At 50.3% G+C, this 23,306-nt stretch overlaps 1 protein-coding gene across 1 annotated transcript; it reads right to left on the bottom strand.

Annotated features, from left to right (window-relative positions):
• Nucleotides 1-1,863: 1,863 nt before the first annotated feature.
• Nucleotides 1,864-22,422, bottom strand: ITGAX (integrin subunit alpha X). The gene is made up of 30 exons (XM_055562047.1): nucleotides 22,386-22,422; nucleotides 21,701-21,803; nucleotides 21,100-21,203; nucleotides 20,740-20,810; nucleotides 20,481-20,595; nucleotides 17,990-18,120; nucleotides 17,717-17,862; nucleotides 17,338-17,488; nucleotides 16,883-17,033; nucleotides 16,364-16,437; nucleotides 16,081-16,210; nucleotides 15,813-15,955; nucleotides 15,515-15,655; nucleotides 15,213-15,422; nucleotides 11,875-12,005; nucleotides 11,603-11,760; nucleotides 11,305-11,459; nucleotides 10,466-10,597; nucleotides 10,303-10,376; nucleotides 9,945-10,086; nucleotides 7,360-7,476; nucleotides 7,191-7,270; nucleotides 7,017-7,100; nucleotides 5,648-5,726; nucleotides 5,431-5,538; nucleotides 4,999-5,082; nucleotides 4,681-4,794; nucleotides 4,429-4,530; nucleotides 4,046-4,156; nucleotides 1,864-3,300 (listed from the first exon to the last, which is right to left on the bottom strand). Exons 1-30 carry the CDS (start codon nucleotides 22,420-22,422, stop codon nucleotides 3,202-3,204), a joined length of 3,477 nt encoding a protein of 1,158 aa, XP_055418022.1. The 3' UTR covers nucleotides 1,864-3,201.
• Between the last annotated feature and the right edge of the window lie 884 nt (nucleotides 22,423-23,306).

The following is a 23,306-nucleotide window of genomic DNA, read 5'->3' as shown; positions in this document are numbered from 1 at the left end:
CACTCTGATCCCCAGCCCCATACGTGCCCTTACTTTCAGTTCAGTCGCTCAGTTGTGTCCGAATCTTTGCGACCCGTGAACTGCAGCACGCCAGGCTTCCCTGTCCATCACCAACTCCTGGAGCTTGCTCAAATTCATGTCCTTTGAGTTGGTGATGCCATCCAACCATCTCGTCCTCTATTGTCCCCTTCTCCTCCTGCCTTCATTCCTTCCTTTACCAGGCAGTATAAGAGATGGAGGCACTGTGCCAGGTGGGGAATATAAGTCCTCCAAACCTCAAACCCCCACAAAGTCTTGCACCTCCTTTGTATTCTTAGGGGTTGGAAAGGGTTGCTCCCCATCAATCACAGCTTCTGGGACAGTATGCACCTTACCTGACCAAAGTAAAAGTGAAAATAACTCATTTGTGTCCTACTCTTTGCCACCCCGTGGACTATAAAGTCCATGGAATTCTCCAGGCTGGAATGCTGAAGTGGGTAGCCTTTCCCTCCTCCAGGGGATCTTCTCAACCTAAGGATCAAACCCAGGTCTCCAGTACTGCAGGGGTATTCTTTACCAGCTGAGCCACAAGGGAAGCTTACCTGACCAAAGGACTCCCCAAAACTATATGTTGATGCCTGGCCTTGACTTTTCTGTGGGTTCACCACCCATCCTCTCCCTCAAACATGTTCCAGCAGAATCTTCAGAGTGTCCTGAGCAGAGACAAGTCTTCCTCTGTTAATACTCTATTATTGGGACTTCCCTGGTGGTCCAGTGGATAAGAATCTGCCTGCCAATGCAGGGGACATGGGTTCGATCCCTAGTCTGGGAAGATCCCACATGCCTTGGGGCAACTAAGCCCATGCACCACAACTACTGAGCCCTCGAGCTGCAACGAGAGAAAGCTGTATGCAGCAATGAAGACCTAGCGCAATCAAAAATTTTAAAAATAAGTAATAAAAAGATCATTAATGTAATGAGCCCATTTTACTAACATAGGGAAGGAGAACAGGAACAGATCTTGGGCTACCAAAGACATACAGTGAGGCCGTGCAGGCAGCCTTGGGGAGCACTGGAAAGGTGCACTGTTGCCCCTCCCATGTAAAATCAAATTGATTTTGAGACTCAGTGGCCAGGGCTCTACTGGACCTCATACGTGAAGGCCTTTTATCAGTATATACCTTTATGCACTTTGTGGGCTCCTGTTACTTGCAGCCAAAAGCAACTTTCTGATACAGATGTTAACTTCACAGTTGGTTTTATAAGCTTCTTGGAAATTATGTTACTTGCACATGCTTTTGCTACATTAGCAACTTTGATTTATGCATCTGGGGTTTTTCTGTCTTCTCTATCTTCAGATGAAATTAATTGATCTTAGATGGGGCAGTCATATGTTGCAGTCATTCTAAGAAATCTCTGTGGCTTTATGTGAGAGGCCATTATACTTTGTTTGAAAATGACACAACAGCTTTGATAAAATTATGGTACTACTATGGTGGATAGCTGTCCAGTAGTCAAGCCTTGGAGCTTCCAATTCAAGGGGTGCAGGTTCGATCCCTGGTCAGGGAACTAAGATCCCACATGCCACTCAGGCAAAAAATAAAATTAGTAAATAAATAAAACGAATTCATGGTTGCTTAAAAAATCCTTTAAAAATTATGGTATGACTGGACAAAGTTTCATAATGGACAACAACCTAGGAACAAATAGATACCTGATCCAAGAAAATCCAATTTTCAGATGGTATATTTCCTAGACACGTTTTAATTTCTCAGCTCACAATCACTCAACCCAGCATTCATACATCTATAGTAATGTGAAGTGCAATCTCACTCAGTACTGACTTTGATGACATTGTTCTAGTTGCACCAATTCTCTTTTATTTTTTAATTACAATATTTATCCCTCGATGAATAATTTTTGAGCCATCAATCCATTTTTGTGATTTGGGCATATAACACAACACAATGAAAACCATGAAAATCGAGCATATAATGAAGGGAAACAATAACACACACAGGAAAATTATATGAAAATAGCACCATTGCCTGAATGTTAAACTACTGTCTTTGGAGCCCAGGGACAAGCTTTAGGAGCACAATTATAAGGATATGGCAGGATTTCTGTGAAAGTCACTGGGAACAAATATGTGAGATGCATGGGTTTAAAACTGTTTCTTGTCTTTTTTTTTTCCCTCTAAAACAGTATTTAGGAAACCTTTGGAGGTTTGTGGAGCACATTTTGAAAAACAACACTTTAAACCCCAATTCTCATAAGGTCTAAATTGGAGCCCAGCTTAATGAATTTCATCATAACTGGCCCTTCTGGAGATCCCCCAACTTCCAAATTCAAAAGGGTTTGGGACCCTATGGTGGATGGGGTGATAATTTGGGGTGGAGGTGAAGGAACGGCTTCCCCTCAAATCACATGGTCAAGTGCCTCCCCTTCTGTTCTTCTAATTAAAACGTCCACGTGGCCCAAGCACCTTATTGGAGGCAGCAGTAGGAGCTGTCCAGTGAATGGCCTGCTGTGCATTGACTCCCAGCTCGGCACCAGGCACCACATTGACCGTTATGCTGAGATAGGTGGCATTATAATAAGAATGACCTTATTTAGGGGCAGCAGGTGCCTGAGAGAGGACTTCAAAGTGCTCTCCAGTCACCAACCATATGCAAACGATGTCATCTTCCATACATCCCAGGGTTTGTAAGAAGCATCTGTGTATTGCTTCACAAGCTGGGGAGTTCAGAAGTTATACTGCGAGTAGGGGGAACCACTGAGGATGGATGAGGATGCGTGGCAGGTTTAGTACTGTATTTTAGGAAGATCATCCGTGGTTAGTGGAGGAACAGAGACTGGAGCCTGAGGCTTCTGTCCATGGATTTCTAGGTAGAAATTCCAAGTCAAGTCCTCAGGTTGCACAGCAAGGATCCTGTCCTGGGATTTCCAGTTGGAGCCTTGACAAGACCAATGCCTCCTCCCAGGCAAGGTGATTTGTACAAACACACTGCATCCTCCCAAGGACAGAAAGCAGATGATCCCAGCTCCCCTCGCTTGGAATGCTTCCCCATCAGGCCTGACTGGGGTGAGAGTAACCAGGCTAGGGAATCGCTCAGGGGAGAGCAGGTTCAAAGGAGAACAGGAGGTAGTTGCTTATCGGGCAAAAGTGAGAAGGCCAGGGAACCTCTCAGATGAGACAGTAGGACAATGGGAGGCAGTATCTTATTGGGCAGCTTGGGGGTCTCCTGTCTCGTTTTCTGGGACACTCTGTTTGTTTGCTCCTTCCATCATTTCCTTGTACTGACGTCTGAAGAAACCAACCTGTTAGGGAGGAAGGAGAGAAAAAATCAGGAAGTCCAGTGGATGAGAAGAAAAGAGAGGATGGAGAGGATCAGTGATCACCATTTCTGGAACCCTATGTTCCAGCACTATACTAGGAACTTTAAATAAACAGTGTCATTTAGACTCTGCCACAGTTCTGTCAGCTGGGCAGAACCACCTTCAGAATGAGACACCAAGACCCATCATGGGCCAAACACATGCCAATGGCCAAGGAAAGAATCAGTGGTGGCATCAACATCAAATCCAGGGCTTTCACGTTCTAATTTGCCTTCCAGGGAAACATGTAAAGAGGTGAAGAAGAGCGGAAAAGAAATGGAGACAGATTAAAGGAGGCTTGAGAATCAGACAGAAAGACATGGAGTCCACTGGGGACAGGTGGCTTCCTTGGTGGCTCAGCAGTAAAGAATCCACCAGCAATGCAGGAGACATGGGTTCGATCCCTGGGTTGGGAAGATCCCCTGGGAGAAAAACATGGCAACTCACTCCAGTATTCTTGCCTGGAAAATCCCGTGGACAGAGGAACCTGGTGAGCTGCAGTCCATGGGGTCGCAAAAGAGTCAAACACGACTTAGTGACTAAACAACAACAGATGTCACAGGTGGGAAGGGATCTCTTTAGGAAGAATTGGAGTCACGGGCTTGGCTCCACGGTGAGCTCTTTCTTACACTATAGAAAGAGTGGGATCAAATGCTGGTGGTCTCAGGAGTGGGATAAAAACACTCACCTTGTACAGTAGGGCTGTGATGAGGGCCAGGAGCAGTAGTCCTCCCAGAGAGCTGCCCACAATGAGGGGGATGGGGTTGTAGACCTCATACTTCTCCAGCACCAGCTCTGTCTGGAGTAGAGATGACCCCATCAGAAAGGCTCAGGACTCCTGCTGTCCCAGGCTCCTCCCAGGTCCCCTTGAACTCCCTCCCCTCCTTCATCAGGCTCCGCTCCAAGGGGTGGGATACAGAAGGACTCATGGGCTTAGGAACAACTGTCCTGCCTGGGGCTCTCCATCCATCCTGTCTCTCTCCAGGATTGCAAGCCCCCAACTCAGCATCACGGTTTTAGCATCAGGAACTGTCCGACCAGCCCGGCCCCTCCCTACCACATGGTCACTACCTGAGCTCTCAAAAATGTCTCCTGTCCTGGAAGCTGAGAATACACAAGTCTGTTGAAGGTGATTTCAGCCACGCTCACGACCAGCACCTTCTTCTGCTGTGTCTGCAACAGAGAAGGGGAGAGCTGGGAACTAGCTGTAGCTGGATGGGCAGGAGGGCTCGGGGATAGAGAAACGCCCTGGCTTGAGGTAGGCACAGACACATCAGGCTCCACCTGAGTCTGGGAAGGGACTCTGCTCTTAGAATTACACACCTGGCTGACCCAGCGGAAGCTGAGGTTGCCCTTCAGGATGAAGTCAAATTCCTCCTGGACGCCGAAGGAGGGGATGTCACAGCGGAACCTTAGGCAGACAGCGATGGAGCAGTCCTAGAGACAGAGAAGTGGCATCAGGCCAGGGAAAGATGGGTTTGAAGGTATAAGGCAGCGTTCAACTGTCTGATTTGAGAGGAGCTGCCACAGTGGAGCTCAAGCAGGCTGTTCAGCAGACATCCATCTGATATAATATGTATTCCTGAATCAAATCCCTCTGAAGTCTGGCTTCCAATGGGGGACCGCCCAGGGCCCTCTCACCAGGACAGGCTTCTTCTTAAAGTGGGTCAGGAAATCAGACTCTGTGGGCACTGTTCTCTCTGAAGAGCACTGAATGGAGGGGTTCTAGGAAAAAGGCACAGGGAGAAAGCATGTGAGGGGTCATCAGGGACTCACGAAGACCAAGGAGTCCAGGTAGGGCTTCCCTGGTGGCTCAGTGCTAAAGGATCTGCCTGCCAATGTGGGAGATGCAGGTTCGATCCCTGCATTGGGAAAGATCCCCTGGAGGAGGAAATGGCAACCCACTCCAGGATTCTTGCCTGGAAAATCCCACAGACAGGGGAGCCTGGTGGGCTACAGTCTATGGGGTTGCAAAAGAGTTGGACACAACTGAGCCATTAAAGAACAACCAAAAAACCACAGGGAGTCCAGAGAGAGGGCATTAATGGAGGACCCATAGAGCCTTTTGAGTACCTGGGGGTTGAGGACCTCTATGTCCTTCCACACGGCCACCTGGTTCAGCTCCATGGGCACTGAGATGTCGATGCTGACAGGCAGCTCCCTCTGCCCCAGGTTGTTCACCTGCATGGAGGTCGGTGAGGGCCAAGATCATGCCGAACCCCCTGCCCTCTCGGATCTCTGGCTCCTGGGCCCCCCGCCCCAGGCCATGTTCCCAAGTCACCACGCGTGCCTGGTATCTGTGCTGGGCCTCCCTGCTGCCCTCCTCCTGTGAAGCCGAGAAGTTGAGGTACTTGGTGGATTGTTCGTGGCTGCAGGGAGAGGAGGCAGGGGCGGATGAGAAGCTCCGTTAGGGCCTCCTGAGGAGACTTGGGGTGGGAGCGTGACAGGACGGGTGGTCAGAGGGCCCCTGGGCTGGTCGGGAGTGACTTAGGGTAACGGGGCGGTTCAGGGAGCCGGGCTGGGCTGCAGGCTAGGTGCAGGCTTCCTGCAGAGGCTGTCCAGAGAGGAGACCGCCAGGGCAGCCAGGCAGGGGGGTGGGGTCACAGGGACTGCTGAGAGCTCTGTCTGACCCGGGGAGAGGGGGCCAGGGCCTGCCCTCTCTGTGCCTGGGTCTTCCTTTAGGGCCTCTGTGGACTCGGAGGAGGCCAGATGGGCAGGTGGGACCGGATGAAGGTGTAGGGAGATTCAGGCTGATGCTGCTGACGAATGTCTACTGGACCCACCCTTTCTGGCTCCCTGGGGTCTTCCCTGGGGCCCTTCTCTCCTGTTTCCTCAGTTTTTCTTTCTTTCTTTCTTCCTTCCTTTCTCCCTCCCTCCCCGCCTCTCTCTTTCTTCCTTTCTGCTTGTGAGCTCTTAGTTCCTTGACCAGGGATCAAACCTATGAAACCTCAGACTCTTAGCCACAGGACCACCAGAGAATTCCCTCCTCAGCTTTTCTGGGCCTGGGGTTTGGAGGTGGGGGTGGGCCCAACACGGACTGTCCACTGGGTATCGCTGTAACCACACCTCGAGGCTGCCCTCGGTCCCCAGCCTGGCCCCTCACCAGGGGGCTGCTCTCACTTCCGTGCCCCCTCCCCTGCCCCACTCCACTCCTTGCATACCTGCCCTTCACCTGCACCACAGAATTTCGAACCCCCACTCCTACTCTGAAGTGTCATCCTTCTCTAAGAAGGGCCCCTCCAAAACACCCCAGCTTGTCCTGGGGCCTCTATTAAATGTGGGCTATACCGATAATAACATCATAATGATTGTTATCAATAGCCTCAGAAAGCACTCGATGATTAGTAAGCGCTGCTAGTGGTGGTGTCTACTTATTGAAAGGGTAGTGATAAAACTTAAATTTGAGGGACTTCCCTGGCGGGTAAGAATCCACCTTCCAATGCAGGAGACACAGGGAACTAAGATCCCACATGCCATGGGGCCACTAAGCCCGTGAGCTGAAACTAGAGAAAGCCTGAGCATTGCAATGAAGACCCAGCATGGTCAAAACAAAACAAAACAAACTTAAACTCGGCAGAAGTTCAGCTCCTACAGAGAGAGAATTCCCTGCACCCCACAGCGTGATGGGCGAGGACCCCTTGGAGGTCATGGTGTGGCACCTGCTGATCACGGTGTAGACGGCATACTTCACAGGGAGCTCCAGCTGGAAGGCGGTCTTGCTTGTCTTGGGGCTGTTATTCTCACTGGAAGAAGAGGAGGATCCCAGCTGGCAAGTTCCCCAGGGGAGGAGACTGAGAGGGAGGGGGCACTGCCCTGGGCCTGGCCCAGCTCACCTGCTCACATTGGCGGCAAGAAGCAGCTTGTCTCCCAGGGTGGCCATGGGGGAGACGTGAAAGGTGACCGTGAAGGTGACCTGGGGAGGAGGCAGAAATGGGAGGAGGTCACCTAGGAGTGGGACCGCGTCAGGGCGGGGGAGGAGGTGTGGGCAGAAGCGAGGCTGACCTGGGCACCCTCACGGAAGATGAGGTGGTTGAAGCTACAGCGGGTGCTTCGGGTGCCCTGGGTCCCGGCGGGGGCGCTGTCGCAGGTCAGGCGCAGGGAACGCGACTGCAGATGGCTCTGGGGAAGCACAGATGAACCAAGGCAGGTGAGAACTTGTTAGTGTCCCAACAAAACTCTATACAGAAGTGACAGTTACCTGCAATTTACCTTAAGGTTATGTTTTGTTTTGTTTTAAATTTTTGGGCTTCCCTGGTGGTCCAGTGGTTGAGAATCTGCCTTGCAATGCAGGGGACACGGGTTTGATCCCTGGTCCTGGAAGATTCCATATGCCTTGGGGCAACTAAGCCCATGTAATACTGAGTCTGTGCTCCGGAGCCCAGGAGCCACAACTACTGGGGCCCTGGGGCCCTAGATCCCATGCTCCACAAGAGAAGCCACTGCAACGAGAAGCCCAAGCACCTCAACTAGAGAGTAGCCCCCGATCACCATAACAAGAGAAAAGCCCTCCCACAGCAACGAAGACCCAGCACAGCCAAAAATAAAGAAACGCTGTGACTTTTTTAATCCTTAGACACTATCTGGTCAAACTTCCTCCTGAGGTAGAAATCCCAGATTTATTGTTAATAGCATTTCCCCTTTTTTAAATTCACAGTTCTTTTTAAAAGATTTGTATTATGAAAATTTCAAATCTACTCAAAAGTAGAAAGACAAGGTAAATCCACCCCATACCCCATCACTCAGATTAAATTACCAGCATTTTTCTACTCTGTTTTGTTCACCTGTTTTCCACTTTTTCTCCCCTGAATTATTTAAAGCACATTCCTAATATCACACACTGTCGATCTGGAAAGACTTCAGTGAATACCACCAACAGATAAGGGTATTTTTTAACATAAGCACAAGACTCAACAAAATTAACAATAACTCCTTAAGATCAGCTGATATCCAAGTTATGTTAAGTCATTCTAAATTGTGTCCAAAAATGTGAATGTTATAGATCATTTTTAGAAGCAATATCTGGTACTTCCCTGGTGGTCCAGTGATTGTGACTCTACACTCCCAACACAGAGGGCCTGGATTCAATCTCTGGTCAGGGAAGTAGAGCCCATATGCCACTACTGAGAGTTCCCATGCGTCAAGGCAGAGATCCCACATGCCACAAATAAGACCCAGCATAGCCAAGTAAATAAATATTTTCAAAAAGTAAATAAAAGCTGTATCCAAAAAAGGTCCACACGTGGCATCTAGTTGGTGTGTCTAGAAGTACCTCCAGTGATAGGGTGTTCACCCTCACAGGGCAGCTGGCGTTTGTCATTCCTAGACAAACATTCCTAGAAATACATTCATCATGTATTTCTTCATGCATTGATCAAAGTAAGCCTGCATTGGGAAGACTGGCTTAAGAGACACATGGGAGAACAACCAAACATAAAATGTGGACCTAGTTTAAATGCTGGTTCAAATAAACCACTTAAAAGGATATATTTGAGACAATTAAGGAAATTTGATTATGGTCTAAATGCCAAGAAATTATTCATTTCATTGGGTGTGATCATGACTATGGGGTCATGTAAGACAGTTCTACTGTCCAGAACAGTGAAATAGGAAGATGTATGATGACAGGGTATCTAGGATTCGTTTTAAAATATTTAAACCAAGAGAGGGTAAAAACAGATGAAACAATATAGCAAAATGCTGATGATTGTTGAATCTGGGCAATAATTTAGGAGGAGGTTTGTTGAACCACTCTCTTCTTTTGTAAATGTTTAACACAGTTTTTCATAATAAAATGTTTGTTAAAAATCTCTCTTTGACTCCCTGTGGTCCTGGTTTTGTCTTCTAGAACAGGGATTGCCATATGGCAGCCCAGCACCAATTTGTATAAATAAAGTTTTATTGGAACACAGCCATGCTCATTCATACATATATTGTCAATGGCTGCTTTCACTTTACATCAGCAAGAATGAAGACATTGTGGGGCCCACAAAACTGAAATATCTACTCTCTAGCCCTTTATGGATAAAGTATGCCAAGCTCTAATCTACAGTAACCAATAAATCCAACTCATCTTCCACAGGACAGCATTTTATTTAATTTTTTCTTTTCTATTTTATTTTCTGAATCACAAGGCTTTTGGAATCTTAGTTTTCCTCAACCAGGGATTGAACTTGGGCCATGGCAGTGAAAACCCTGGGTTCTAACCACTGAACCACCAGGGAATTCCCCAGAAGAGTGTTTTAAAATATTTGAAGACTGAGTTATGTTCTCCTTTAAAAGAGAAATAGTTATACTATGTGTAATATAAAGAAAATAGAAGGCAGGGTCCCTGCGCTTCTCACATTAGCATCCTCCTGGGAACTGATTCCTGACTGTCATTCTTAAAATGCCAAGCTCAGAGCTGAACACAGAATGAGTTGAGGCATGCCGCAGCAAACACAGCCACATCCATCTAACCATGATCAGTCCAGCCCTCTTGGCTTTCAAGAATGCTAAACAGTAGGAGACCTGCCTGAGCATTGAACCCAACACAGGAGTCTCTGCTGGCCCCCTGCCATCAGCCTTTCCTTTCCCAGAGGGGATAGTACCTGGCCCCCAGTCACACGTCGGTAAGACAACCCTGGAGGGTAGAAGAAGGTGACTGCGGTTCCATAGGAGTCCTCGCCATCATTCCACACTCTCACTTTCAAGTTCAGCTCCAGGTTACTCCCGACGATCAGGGTCTTCAAGCTAGCATTGGGGCAGAGGAGAGAAGGTGATTCTGTGACCGAGGCTGAAAATGGGGTGGGGATGAAATGCCGAGTTGGGAAGTGGGGGGAGAGACAGGGACAGTGTATCTGGGTCCAGAGCCCTGGGTAGAGACATTAGGAAGAGCCAGGGACAGGAGCCCTGGCTCCAGGAGAGGGCCTGGGGAACTAGGGTAGGTCTAAGGGGCTGGACACTCACTCTGAGACCCCAAAGGAGATGCTGAGGTCATCCTGGCAGACGTGATCCGCGCCACAGTTCTTCTCAAAGGGGAGCTGAGAGGGAAGGCAAAGCAGGGTTTTCCCTCAAGATCTAGAGTCCACCCCCTCCAACCCCTCTGGAAAAGGCCAACCCCAGGACTCACAGAGGTTGTGAAGTATCTCTGGGCACCCACTGCCAGCATAGGCTGAAGGTTTCTTAGGCTAGAGATGGGCTTGCCCACCAGGGAGAAGTTGAGACGCAAGATGATGGGGGTCACTGAGTCCTCCACACAGTCCTGGGGGATGGATATAGGAGGAAGCAAGAAACGCACCCTCGCAGCCACCAGCTGGGTCCCGTCTCCTCATTTGTAAAATGCAGTAACAATGGTACCAACCCACAGCCCCTCATCGCTAGGATCTGCATGTGGAACCACTGCTGTGGTTGTCCTTCATCTTGAGTATCCTTCCCTCAGCCTCCCACAGGCTCCCTCACTCTACTCAGGGTCTCCCCAGACTGTTCCCCATAGCCCCCTGAAACCCTCTCTGTTCTCTCTCCAGCTTTATCTGTCTTTCTTCACTATTATCTATTATCTAGGAATATTATCGACATCTATTATCTAGGAATTTGATTCGCTTCTGATCTTCCCCCATAGCTCCCCCTGGTCACGATCATTTTGTCCAATGCTGGCTCCCTGGTGTCGAGGACAGGACCTGTCTCAGAGGAGTGGCTGGATAAAAGAATCCCAGCCCAATGCCCCATGGCTCTCCGAAGCAACCTTAGGCTTCTACCTGAAATCCAGCCGTGTAGCCTCCAGCTGATGCAGCCAACCTCATCCATCCTTCACTCCCTTAGTCATTCAGCTAACCTGTGTTAAGCCCCTCCTGCTTTCCACTTGCCGTTTGGGGGCGGAGCCAAGGCGAGGACCAGAACACATCCCTGCGGCCCTGCCCAGCCACCACCCCCACAAGCCTTAGAGTCGCCTCCCTCCCCAGGACCCCTCACCGGAAGGAGCAACCTCACAGCCTCACAGTGCTGCTTCAGCCCCAGCTCTCGAACACGGGTCAGATTCCGAGTCCCCGTTTCTTGGAAGATGGCACGAGGACTCAGGCGGCCGGGGTCAAGGGTTAGGTCAAAGGTAACAATGCTTTGGAGGTTAACTGTAGGGGAAAGTGGGGGATGGAAAAGGCTGAGAGAGAAAGAGGAACTCCCCAAGTGGGCAAGGGCAAGGGAGGAGACAGAAGCCCTGGGCTTGGGGACTCCCAGGGTCACGTTATCTTGGGTCAGGGGGCAAACGACTCACCCAGCTGGTTCTTGGAACTTTCGGAAACTTGGAGGCAGACAGTGGCCTTGCCCAGATCATGCGGAAAGGTCACCAGCTGCTGACACTCATACACAGACCTAGCGATCTCTGCGGGTGTGATGTGAATGTTTGCCCACATCCTGAGCACAGGTCTGGTCCTGTGGGCAGAACACTGATCTGAGAACAAGCCTCTGGTTCCGGGAGGACAACCAGGGAGGGTGGTTAGAGAGGCTGGTGTCCTGGAAGACCTGGGACCTTGTATGTGTTCTTACCTGAGCAGCAGTGCATGCCCCTGGGCCCCCACAGCCAAGTCTGCCAGTCCATCCTGGGTGAGGTCCTGACCCCCGCTCAGCGACTGCCCGAAATACTGGAGGCTGGGGGAGAGCTGGGAGCCTGTGACCCGCTGGCCAGAGAGGGAGCGGCAAATCAGGTTGTTGTTATTATTTAGTCACTCAGTCGTGTCTGACTCTTTTGTGACCCGGTGCTATAGCCCACCAGGCTCCTCTGTCCATGGGATTTCCCAGGCAAAAAGAGTGGAATGGGTTGCCATTTCCTTCTCCAGGGGATCTTCCTGACCCGGGGATCCAGCTCGCCTCTCCTGAATTAGCAGGTGAGTTCTTCACCACTGAGCCACCAGGGAAACCCAAGTCAGGTTGAGGGTGAGATAAATAAGTTGAACAGAAGCAACAAGAGGAACAGGGAAGAGGGGATGAGGGAGACAGAATGGAGGGGTGAGCCGTAAAAAAAAAGACAACTCCAAGAAGTACCTAAAAAAGGAAGTGGGAGTAGAGAAATAGTGACTAGAGACAAAAGATTTCTAGGACATAAATGAAGAAGTGGAGCTGGAAAGACTGGGCTGGTGACCTGACTTTCATTCATTCACTTGGCTAGTTCATCTCAGGTTCCTATTCTGGCTCCTTCACTTATGAGCCATGAGATCTTAAGCCAGGAGTCAGTCTTTCTCTACCTCAGTTTCCTTATCCCTCATCTAGGATGATAACACCTCAGAGCACTAAATGAACTAATTCATGGAGTTCTTAGAACAGCACTTGGCATACAGTCACTACTCAGTAACTTACCATGATGAGTATCAGGGCTAGAAGGGTCCCTTAGCAGTCACCCCCATGTCCCTCATTCTCCTCTACCCCTTGCCCCTGATAACCAATAATCCACTTTCTGACTTCGTGGATTTACCTATTCTGGGCATTTCATGTAAACAGAATCACACAATATGTGGTCCTTTGATGGATCTAGCTTCTTCTTTCACTAAGCATAATGTTTTCAGGGTTCATCCATGTGGTAGCATGTTGTAGCATCCATGTTGTAGCATGTTCTGTTGACACATGTAGCATGCGTCAGTGTTTCATTCTTTTCATGGCTGAATAATATGCCACTGTGTGGGTATACCACATTTTCTTTATCTGTTCATGAGTGGATGGGCATTTTGATTATTTCCCCCTTTTGGCTGTTACATATAACACTAATATAAACAATCATGTATAACTTTTTTGTGTATGGACCTGTTTTTAATTCTCTTGAGTGGAACTTCCGGGTCACCCAGTAACTCTAGTTTAACCTTTTGAAGAGCTGTCTTCCAAAGTAGCTGCATCATTCTACATTCCCACTTATAGTGGTTTAGTATGCCACATACTTTCACATCCTCATCAACACTTATTATCATCTGTCTTTCTTATTCTAGCCATCCTAATAGGTGTGAACATGGAACAACAGACTGGTTCCAAATAGGAAAAGGAGTACGTCAAGGCTGTATATTGTCACCCTGCTTATTTAACTTATATGCAGAGTACCTCATGAGAAACGCTGGGCTGGAAGAAACACAAGCTGGAATCAAGATTGCTGGGAGAAATATCAATAACCTCAGATATGCAGATGACACCACCCTTATGGCAGAAAGTGAAGAGGAACTCAAAAGCCTCTTGATGAAAGTGAAAGTGGAGAGTGAAAAAGTTGGCTTAAAGCTCAACATTCAGAAAATGAAGATCATGGCATCTGGTCCCATCACTTCATGGGAAATAGATGGGGAAACAGTGGAAACAGTGTCAGACTTTATTTTTGGGGCTCCAAAATCACTGCAGATGGTGACTGCAGCCATGAAATTAAAAGATGCTTACTCCTTGGAAGGAAAGTTATGACCAACCTCGATAGCATATTCAAAAGCAGAGACATTACTTTGCCAACAAAGGTCTGTCTAGTCAAGGCTATGGTTTTTCCTGTGGTCATGTATGGATGTGAGAGTTGGACTGTGAAGAAGGCTGAGCGCCAAAGAATTGATGCCTTTGAACTGTGGTGTTGGAGAAGACTCTTGAGAGTCCCTTGGACTGCAAGGAGATCCAACCAGTCCATTCTGAAGGAGATCAGCCTGGGATTTCTTTGGAGGGAACGATGCTAGAGTTGAAACTCCAGTACTTTGGCCACCTCATGTGAAGAGCTGACTCATTGGAAAAGACTCTGATGCTGGGAGGGGTTGGGGGCAGGAGGAGAAGGGGATGACAGAGGATGAGATGGCTGGATGGCATCACTGACTTGATGGACATGAGTCTGGGTGAACTCCGGGAGTTGGTGATGGACGGGGAGGCCTGGCATGCTGCGATTCATGGGGTCACAAAAAGTTGGACACGACTGAGCGACTGAACTGAACTGAACTGAACTGATGTCTCATTGTGGTTTTGACTTCCTGATGACTGACAACTAATGATGCTGAACATCTTCTTACGTGCCAATTGATCCTTTGTATATCACCTTTGAAGAAAAGTCTTTTCAGATCTTTTGCTTATTTTTTTAATTGAGACTTCCTTAACTTTTTCCCTCCCTTCTCAGCCTGCCCCACCCAATGAAGGGCTCCTGCCTACGGGTATCCAGCAGGATTACTGATGGCAGGAGACAATAAAGTCATGACATCCAGGGAGATGAAGGGGTAGGTGGACAGGCAGACTGAGGCTCCCAGAACTAAACCGATTGGCAAAGCGAGCCAGATAGAGGTGGAGCTCCCGGTCAGAGACAAGAGGTTGGAACCTCCCTCACCACGATTCTTGATCCACTATAAACCTTGGACAGGTCACGGCACTTCTCTTCTCCATGCCCCAGATTTCATCTTTAAACTGTCTTTGCTAATGCCTGGCCTGTGTATGGGGTAAAACTGCTAGGGGATTGAAAGACTTGGGTGGAGAAAGTATCAAGTCACCATACAAAGTAATGTTAGTCGCTCAGTCATGTCCAACTCTTTGTGACCCAGTGGACTGTAGCCCACCAGGCTCCTCTGTCCATGGGATTCTCCAGGAAAGAGTACTGGAGTGGGTTGCCTTTCCCTTCTCCAGGGGATCTTCCCGACCCAGGGATCAAACCCAGGTCTCTTGCATTGCAGGAAGATTCTTTACCATCTGAGCCACCAAGAATCCATCTATACGAATTAAAGAATTACCAATGTTTCCATTTTGGAAGCTCCACAGATTTTGCTTGATGCCTACTAGGTGCCCAGTTCTAGGCAAAAGAGGTAAGATGAGGGAAAGAAGAATTATCCAGGTGGCAGTGTCAAAGACAGGAAGCTGCCAGGTGGAGGTTTGTGGCAAAAGGGATTGTGACCAAGCCTCACCTGGCTGTGGGAGGGGCTGATGCCCAGTTCTGAGGTTCCGTGGAACAGGTAGACAGCACCCTGGTTCTCCTGCTCTCCCGGGGCCCCAATGGCCACATCCACCAGCCTGTCCCCATTCACATCCCCCAGCACTGTCAGGGCTGCCCCAAAGCGGCTCCAGGGGTGGCCCGGCTCCCCTCGCAGGACAGCATCACACTGCCACTTAGCTCTCTGCAGAACAAAAACAGTGTCAGGTCCCACCCCAGGCGACCCCTCCATCCCACAGCCAGACCCCACCCAGCCCGGGTCTCATCACTACTCACCCCCCGGGGAAAGGAGCACACGGACACCTGGCCCCCCTGGGTCTGCTCGTAGAAATGAGGGGCCCCAATGAGGACCAGGTCAGAGCTACTATCTCCATTCACATCCACGGAGCAGAGGGAGGCCCCGAAGTAGGAGCCGATCTGGAAGGCAGAGTTGGGAGTCATCCTGTCTGCCCTCTGCCAGGGTCACGCCCTGGGCCAAGTCCCACCTCTCCCCAGACACCAACACCTCCCCCAGAGGCCCTGCACCCCTTCCTCTCCTCCTTCTCTACCCCTGGAGACCCCCTCCACACTCAACCTGGGTCCCTGTGACTTCAGCCTGCGGCCTCCATTGCATGGACACCTGGGTGAAGAGGACCACCTTCCCGGTATGCTGATGGCGGGGGGCCCCCAGGATCAGGCTCTGTGCCCCCCTCCAAAGGGCCAGCTCTGTGGAGTAACCTGAAGGGGCCAGGGTCAGCACCGAGGCTTCCCCACCTCCATCCCCTCATCCCCCACCCCCGGAGCCCCTGTCCTTCCCAGGCAGCCCATCTCCTGCCCAGCCCCTAACCGCAGCCTTGTCTCACCCAGATACGAGTCCCTCATGTCCATGTGCTCCTGGGACATGTTGATGAAGGTGGGGTTCTTATTTTTGGGGTACAGGAAGGCACCTCCAGACCAGCTGAAGCTCCCCACAGCCCCCAGAACTGGTCCATCCTGGAAGGAAAGGATTCCAGGGTGAGCAGGTGGGAAAAAGACAGCCTATTCTGAAGAAATGCCTGCCACCCACTCATCAGATACCCACTCTTGCCTTCCCTCCTCCATCTCTGCCTAACCCTACATCAATGGGCTGAAAGGGGCCCCACTTACAGGCATGAACACAGCACTGAAGCCCTCCTGAGACATCTCCAGTTCGAAGGAACTACTGCTTATGGTCTGTGTACCTGGGGAAAGGTATGACACCTAGGTTCTATGGGGGAAAGACAAGCTTTGCCAGGTTCAAGGAGAATCTCAGCTTTAAGAGGATCTCATGTGTGTGCTATGTGCTAGATTGCTTCAGTTGTGTCCGACGCTACATGACCCCACGGAGTGTAGCCTGCCAGGCTCCTCTGTGCATGGGATTCTCCAGATAAGAATAGTGGAGTGGGTTGCCATGCCCTCCTCCAGGGGATCTTCTTGACCCAGGGATCAAACCCACATCTTCTGTGGCTCCTGCATTGCAGGTGGATTCTTTACCACTGAGCCACTGAGGAAGCCCAAGAGGATCTCATGTTGGAGACTAAATACCCAAAGGCAGGAACTGGCCCATGACAAAGGAGTCCATGTTCTAGAAGAAAAAGGATTTATAGGTGAGGGCTTCTGAAGTGAGTAGTTCCATCTCTGACTTACCCTCAATGGCAAATATCTTCTCTTTCAGTTGTTTCTGAATGTCTCGCAAAGCATCAAAGTTCTCCACTTGAAATACATGCTCTTCAGAGGGTGTGGAGGCAATGTCGATTAATTCTTGCAAGGACTTTTTGTATCGAAATGCTGATCCCACCTGTCCCCAGCAAAGACCAACTCAGTGAAAATAATCCGAACTATAACATGCCTGCTGGATGCTGGGCTCCTCCAGTAACCCTGCAAGGTTAATATAATTACAGCCAGCGAACAGGCAAGAAAAATGAGGCTCAGACAGTATGGAGGAGTTTAAGGAAAAGATGAGGGTCCTCCAGGCTTGGACAAAGTTTTCATCCTGAAGGCAGAAGAAACTAAGAAAGCTGGGGGGTTCTGTCCTTGAAAGGGAAGGTGCCTTAAGAGGACTTGAGGGGAGGAGGTAGAGTAAGGGCATCCCCCCATCCTACCCCAATTGCATATCGGATGATGCCGGCGGCCTCAGCCCGGGGAATGACATCCTTGTAACCCAGGTTTTCTGTTTTCTCCCCATCAGTGACGACGATGAGGATTTTGGAGGCATCTTTTCGGGCCCCATAGGCGGCACTGAACAGTTGATCTCTGTCAGAGAAGATGAAGGTCCAGAGGCCAGTGAAATGAGCCGCTGCTTGGCCCCTGATGCCTTTGTGAGAACGAGGGGATGCTCTGTCCCACCCGGAGGCCCCTGGCTTGGTCAGGAGACCACAGCCTGAATTTCAGTGCCCACCTCCCTTCCGCACCGAGACAGATGGGGCCGTGAAGGAAGACTCAGATGCTTTAAGGGAGGACCTGGGAGGAGTCAGGACTCACGTGACAAATCGGATGGCTGAGGCCGTGAACGTCCACCCTTGCAGCTGCCGGACGGAATTCAGGAGGTTTAGTGGGTCTGAGCTGGTAGCGAAGTCTTTGAAAGTGAAGTGCACCTTGTGCGTGCTGGAAAACTGCACCAGGGAGAACTGGGAGAACCAAGCAGCATTGGGGGTCAGGCCGAGGCAACGCCACCTCGAGGCTCCTCCCACAAGCCTCCCCCGGGGCGGGGCGGGGAGGGGCTACACCCCGGCCTTCCCGCCCTTGAGGGCACACCTGGGAGCTGGGACGCTGGAACTGGCTCATCACGGCCTTCACGAAGTTCAACATTTTGTTAAAATCGCTGGAAAAGATGCTGCCTGAGCCGTCGATCAGAAAGGCGATGTCCTGATCCTGCCTTGGGCACTCTAGGGGAGGAGATGGCACCAGTTCCCAGAGGGACACTCACAAAGCCCGGGTCTCCTGGGCACAAGACGAGGAGTTTCCCTCCCAGGAGCTGCCCTGACTCCTGCCTAGAACAGGATCCCTCGGTCTCCCAAAGTCTCTAAAGAGGCCACATCTGTGATTCAGCTGCTCACACCTAGTTGATTAAAAAGTGACAATTCGTCCAGTCCAGATGGTGAGAGGCTGGGGCCCCTCCTTCTACCTCGACTGTCCGTGCCCCGCCCCCTGGCCTTTCTCCACCTTCTCTCCCACCGTCCCCACTGTCCAGCAATAACAGGACACTGCTCCAGCCCCTGTCTCGGGGTCAGCACCAAACTACTTTTGTTAAATATTTAAACAAAATCCATCCTCAGAAGAGACAGCTCGGGGACTTCCCTGGTGGACCAGTGGTTAAGAATCTGCCTGCTAATACAGGAGACATGGTTAGATCCCTGGACCTGGAAGATCCCACATGCTGGGGGGCAACTAAGCCTGCGCACCGCAGTTACTGAAGCCGGTGCATCCTAGAGCCCGTGATCCACAACAAGAGAAGCCACCGAAACTGAAAAGCCTATGCTGCTAAGTCACTTCAGTCGTGTCCGACTCTGTGCGACCCCAGAGACGGCAGCCCACCAGGCTCCCCCGTCCCTGGGATTCTCCAGGCAAGAACACTGCAGTGGGTTGCCCTTTCCTTCCCCAATGCATGAAAGTGAAAAGTGAAAGTGAAGTTGCTCAGTCGTGTCCAACTCTCAGCGACCCCATGAACTGCAGCCCACCAGGCTCCTCCATCCATGGGATTTTCCAGGCAAGAGTACTGGAGTTGGGTGCCATAAAAGCCTATACACTACAGCAAAGAGTAGCACAACCCTCCGCGGGCCCCGGCCACGCCTCCACCCTCCCCGCCGCTGCCACGCCCCCGCCCACCACAACTAGAGAAAGTTCTTGAGCAGACCCAGGGCAGACAAAAATAACATAAATACTAAATCAATATTTTTTTTAAAAAAAGAAGAGGGAGTCCCGCTTGACTTTGCTCTCTGATGGAGATTCCTGTCTAGCCCCTAGCTTCCCCCTTCTGCCCCTGAGGCTTCCCAGCAGAAAGAGGGGTGTCCTGGTGGAAGCCCAGGGGCCTAGGAGGTGCTGGGAGGGGCACCCCAGTCAAAGCCCCGGTTGTCAGTCTCCCCAAGGGCCTGGGTGTGAATGTGGAACCAGGAAGGGGCCTTGGCCTGCCCCAGGTGGGGTCTGAGAAGCTTACTGTTTCACCTCCTCATCCCCCATCCCCATCAGCACAGGGGAAGCCGGGTCCTCAACCTGTACTCACACACACACGTGTACGTATACACATATACCACACACAAACATACATACAACATACACAAATACACATACACACTCTTGCACATACATATCAACACACACATACACAACATGCACAAACACATATATACATACGTCATACACATGCAAACATACATACAACATGCACAAATACATATACACATACACACTCATACACATACACACTCATACACATACATATCAACACACACAAACATATACAACATGCACAATCACACATACACATACTCATACACATACACACACAAACACACATGCAAACATACACACAACATGCAAAATACATGTAAACATCACACACATACATATACATACACACAGATGAATAAACATACATACAACACACACAAATACATATACATTATATACACACAAACACACACATACGCACAACATACACACAAACACACATAAATATATATATATATCACTCTCATACACATACATATACATATACATACACACACGTACACATTTACACACACACGCAAACACACACACACATACACGCACACTGCTCAGACTGCCTGTATACTCATCACCTTTCCCAGCCTGCTGCACAAATCAATTGGTTATATACCACAGGGTACAATGGGCGAAAATAAATGTCCTTCACTCTAAAAATTGTAGCAGCTGGCATAAACCGAGCCCTCGCCACTGAGGCACTGAGCTGAACCCTGGCCGTGGACCATCTATGTTATTCACAGTGTCGGGTGTGCTATTATTCCCATCAAACAGACGAGGGCATTGAAGCTCAGAGAGAGAGAGGTCCTAGGAAGGCCCTGCACTGGCATAGTGACGAGGCAGGTGTAAAAGCAGGTGGTGGCCTCTCCAGGCACGTTTGGAATCACTGTGCCCTCCAGCGAAATTTTTTTTTTCTGGATCCCTCTGGTTTATCCACTCTGGTAAGAGTGTTCCTGGCCCCATGGCAAGCCCCTGTCAGATGCGTGTAGATTCCTCAAAGGACTCAGTGGCCCCAAACACTCACCCTGCAGGGCAGCCGGGATCCTCTTGACCTGCCGGAACGGGGAGGCCAGCAGGAAGCAGATCCCGGTCAAGTGCATGTTCTCCCGGCATGCATGGTGCACGGTGGGGCCACAGGCCTGGGGACAGAGGGGCTTGGTGGGAAGGGTTGTCCGTCGCACCCTCCCGTCCCAGCACCCCCACCCTCCACGAGACCCCCAGCACCAGAGCCCTAGATCCCCACGCATTCTCTCAGGATGCTCCCGTGACGCAGGGCAACTCACCAGCAGCTGAAAGGGGTTGGTGGTGGCTGCCATGGACAGGCCCAGGGACATGTTCACAGCCTCTGGAGGCACTGAGGGCACAGATGTATGCATGGTCACCTTCAGGTCAGAGGAGGCAGGGGGCACCTCAACTCTAGGAGATGAGGCAGTCTGACAGGTGAAGGGAGCTTTCGGTCTTGATGGAGCTATGGGGCCGCAGGGGTGGGATGGGAGGGGAGACTGTGGGAGGGTCAGGAGGCCTGTCTGAGGCTCAGGGTCTGCAGACAGAGCTGAAGCCAAGGAGTGAGTCTCCTGTGTTCCCCACAGACCCACAGCGCATGGGAGCCTGAACCTGGGTGCCAGCCACGGGCAGCCACTCACCCTGCAGGGGAATGGCCTCACACCTCCCCTTGCCGTAGTCACACCAGTAGAGGCCGCCTGTTTGATTGGCAGCCTTTACCTCCTGGGGGGCTCCAACCACCAGCCTGGGGGGAGAAAAGAGCATGGCAGCTAAGATCATGGATGCTGGAGCCAGACTGCCACTTGGCCAGTTTGCTTTCCCTCTCTAAGCCTCAGTTTCCTCATCTGTAAAGTGGAGATTCATAACAATTTAAAGTCCACATGAGAGAGATTTTGGTTTCTTTCATTCTCTAGTATATGTCTGGCTCCTGAGACATACAGTAATAGATGCTCAGTAAACATTTGTTGAGTGGTGGCTTCCTACATTATATGGTTGCTGTGAGGATGAAATCAGTGCCCATCCAAAGGTGCCTGGCACTTAGTGATTGCTCAATAAAAAAATGAAGTTAGCTGTGGTCATTGACTTCGCAAGATGGCCCTTCTTCAGCCCAGTTCTTCATAGCCTTAGGGGAGATTCCATGCAGACAGAGGAGAGTTTGTGAATAAGGGAAGGATGTCGGGAGAGACCAGCCTTGTGCAGGGAAGGAGTTGATGAAAGCCAAAGACACCACACTGTCCTCACCATTGGGCATACTGGACCACACTGTGTCCAAACCCAGGGCTGTCTGCACGGAAGGTTGTCGGTTGCTCCGTGTCCAAGTTGAAGCAGAGAGAGGACACCGGGGCTGGGAAGGAAGGTGAGGAGACAAGCTTTGAGGAAGGGTCTCCCACCTCCTCCATCTTCCTTGCTCCCAGACTGCCTCCCCCTACTACCCCTCCAGGCATAATGCCCCAGCATCTCCTGGGCTTCTGGACCCCCAGCCTCAGGCCTCTCTCAGCCCTGTTTGCCTCCTTCAGATGGTCCAGAGATAGCTGTTCCTCCACTAGTCTGCTACCAAGTTTCATTTCTCCATTGCCACAGAGCAACGCCCAAATAGACCTCTTTCCCCATACCTCCCTCAGGGCTCCCATGAAGGAGAATTCAGGAAAACTTGGGGCCAAACAGATGCGGCAGACAGTACACGATTGACTTCTTCTGCCTACTTGAGACACCTCTGCATTGTCCAGGCAACTGGCCTCTCTTCCAGCATTTTCTCTTGAACACCCCTAAAATTGATTCAGTATCCTCTCGACCTCCACAAACCCCAGATCCTCAACCTGGTATAACTCCAGATCCCTCCCCTAAAGTCTGAGTTCGAAAAGTCATTCTTGGCTCTCTCCCTAGCTCGACCCCCATCCTCTCCTCCCCACTGTGACCCTCGGCTTACCCATCAACAGGAAGAGAAAAACCTGGGTCCCGGTCATGACAAGAAGGTCAGATGTGGGCATCAGAGCACTTGAGCCCCAAAGGGAAGAGCTGGACCAAGATGCCAAGGAAGCCAGTGAGCAGAGAGAAGCTCAAGAGGCCAGATGCAGGGAGGGAAGTTGTCAGCATGACTCAGAGGTGGGGGTGGAGAATACAACTGAAATAAGCAGAGAAAGGGGCAGGCAGCCCACAAACACTGTGTCCAGGAGTCTTTCTAAGCAGAGATGATATGACTTGCTTCTCTTGTCTCTGCAACCTAGGCTGGGGTGAATGCAAATCTCCTGCCCCACCCCACCTCTCCCATGTTCCCTTATTGTACAGAAGAAAGTTTCCCCCTGACCTTGAAATGTCAATGAACCAGGGGATGGGAAAGGGTAGATGCCAGGGTGTCTTCAGACCCCTAAGAGAGACTCTAGGAAGAATCTTCCACTTTGGACCTGGAAACTTCCGGGCCCAAGATTCAAGCCTCTGGACCCTAGGAGGAAGGCAGAGTGGGTATTTGTTCATCATTTGTTTATCACTTATTCAACAAATCTAATTTGGGGCTGATTGTGTAAGCCATCTCTCAGCAGGATAGGAAAACACAAACCACAAGGCCCCAGCTTTGGTGTCAGTGGAGAAGGCAAACATGTAAACAGCAAGACATTGCTATGAGAGAAGATACTTACTGGTCAGAGGGTATCACACTAAGATTGGAAGGGTGTGAAGTTTCAGGAAAACTTCCTGGAAGAGGTGACACTTGATTTGAGTCTTGCAAGCAACTGATCAAAGGGGAACATATTTCAGAAGGAGTGGCCAAATGTAGAAGAGACACAAGATAAGAGGGCTTCTTAGGACATCAGTGGTAGAAACCAGAGAGTGGGAGGTGGGAAGTGGCAAAAGA

Source organism: Bubalus kerabau, chromosome 23 (genome assembly GCF_029407905.1).
Source record: "Bubalus kerabau isolate K-KA32 ecotype Philippines breed swamp buffalo chromosome 23, PCC_UOA_SB_1v2, whole genome shotgun sequence".
Classification (NCBI taxonomy): domain Eukaryota; kingdom Metazoa; phylum Chordata; class Mammalia; order Artiodactyla; family Bovidae; genus Bubalus; species Bubalus kerabau.
Note: the sequence above shows the minus strand (reverse complement) of the source record. Positions and strands in the feature narration are given on the sequence as shown.

What these genes read in the sequence shown, in the direction of transcription:
- ITGAX (XM_055562047.1), bottom strand. Translation starts at nt 22,422, where the DNA reads ATGACCGGGACCCAGGTTTTTCTCTTCCTGTTGATGG. An exon ending in TGTGCTCCTTTCCCCGGGGG is followed by an intron (nt 15,423 to 15,514) that starts GTGAGTAGTGAT and finishes TTTGTTCTGCAG; the next exon opens with AGAGCTAAGTGGCAGTGTGA. An exon ending in AGACATTTTTGAGAGCTCAG is followed by an intron (nt 4,157 to 4,428) that starts GTAGTGACCATG and finishes TCTCTACTCCAG; the next exon opens with ACAGAGCTGGTGCTGGAGAA.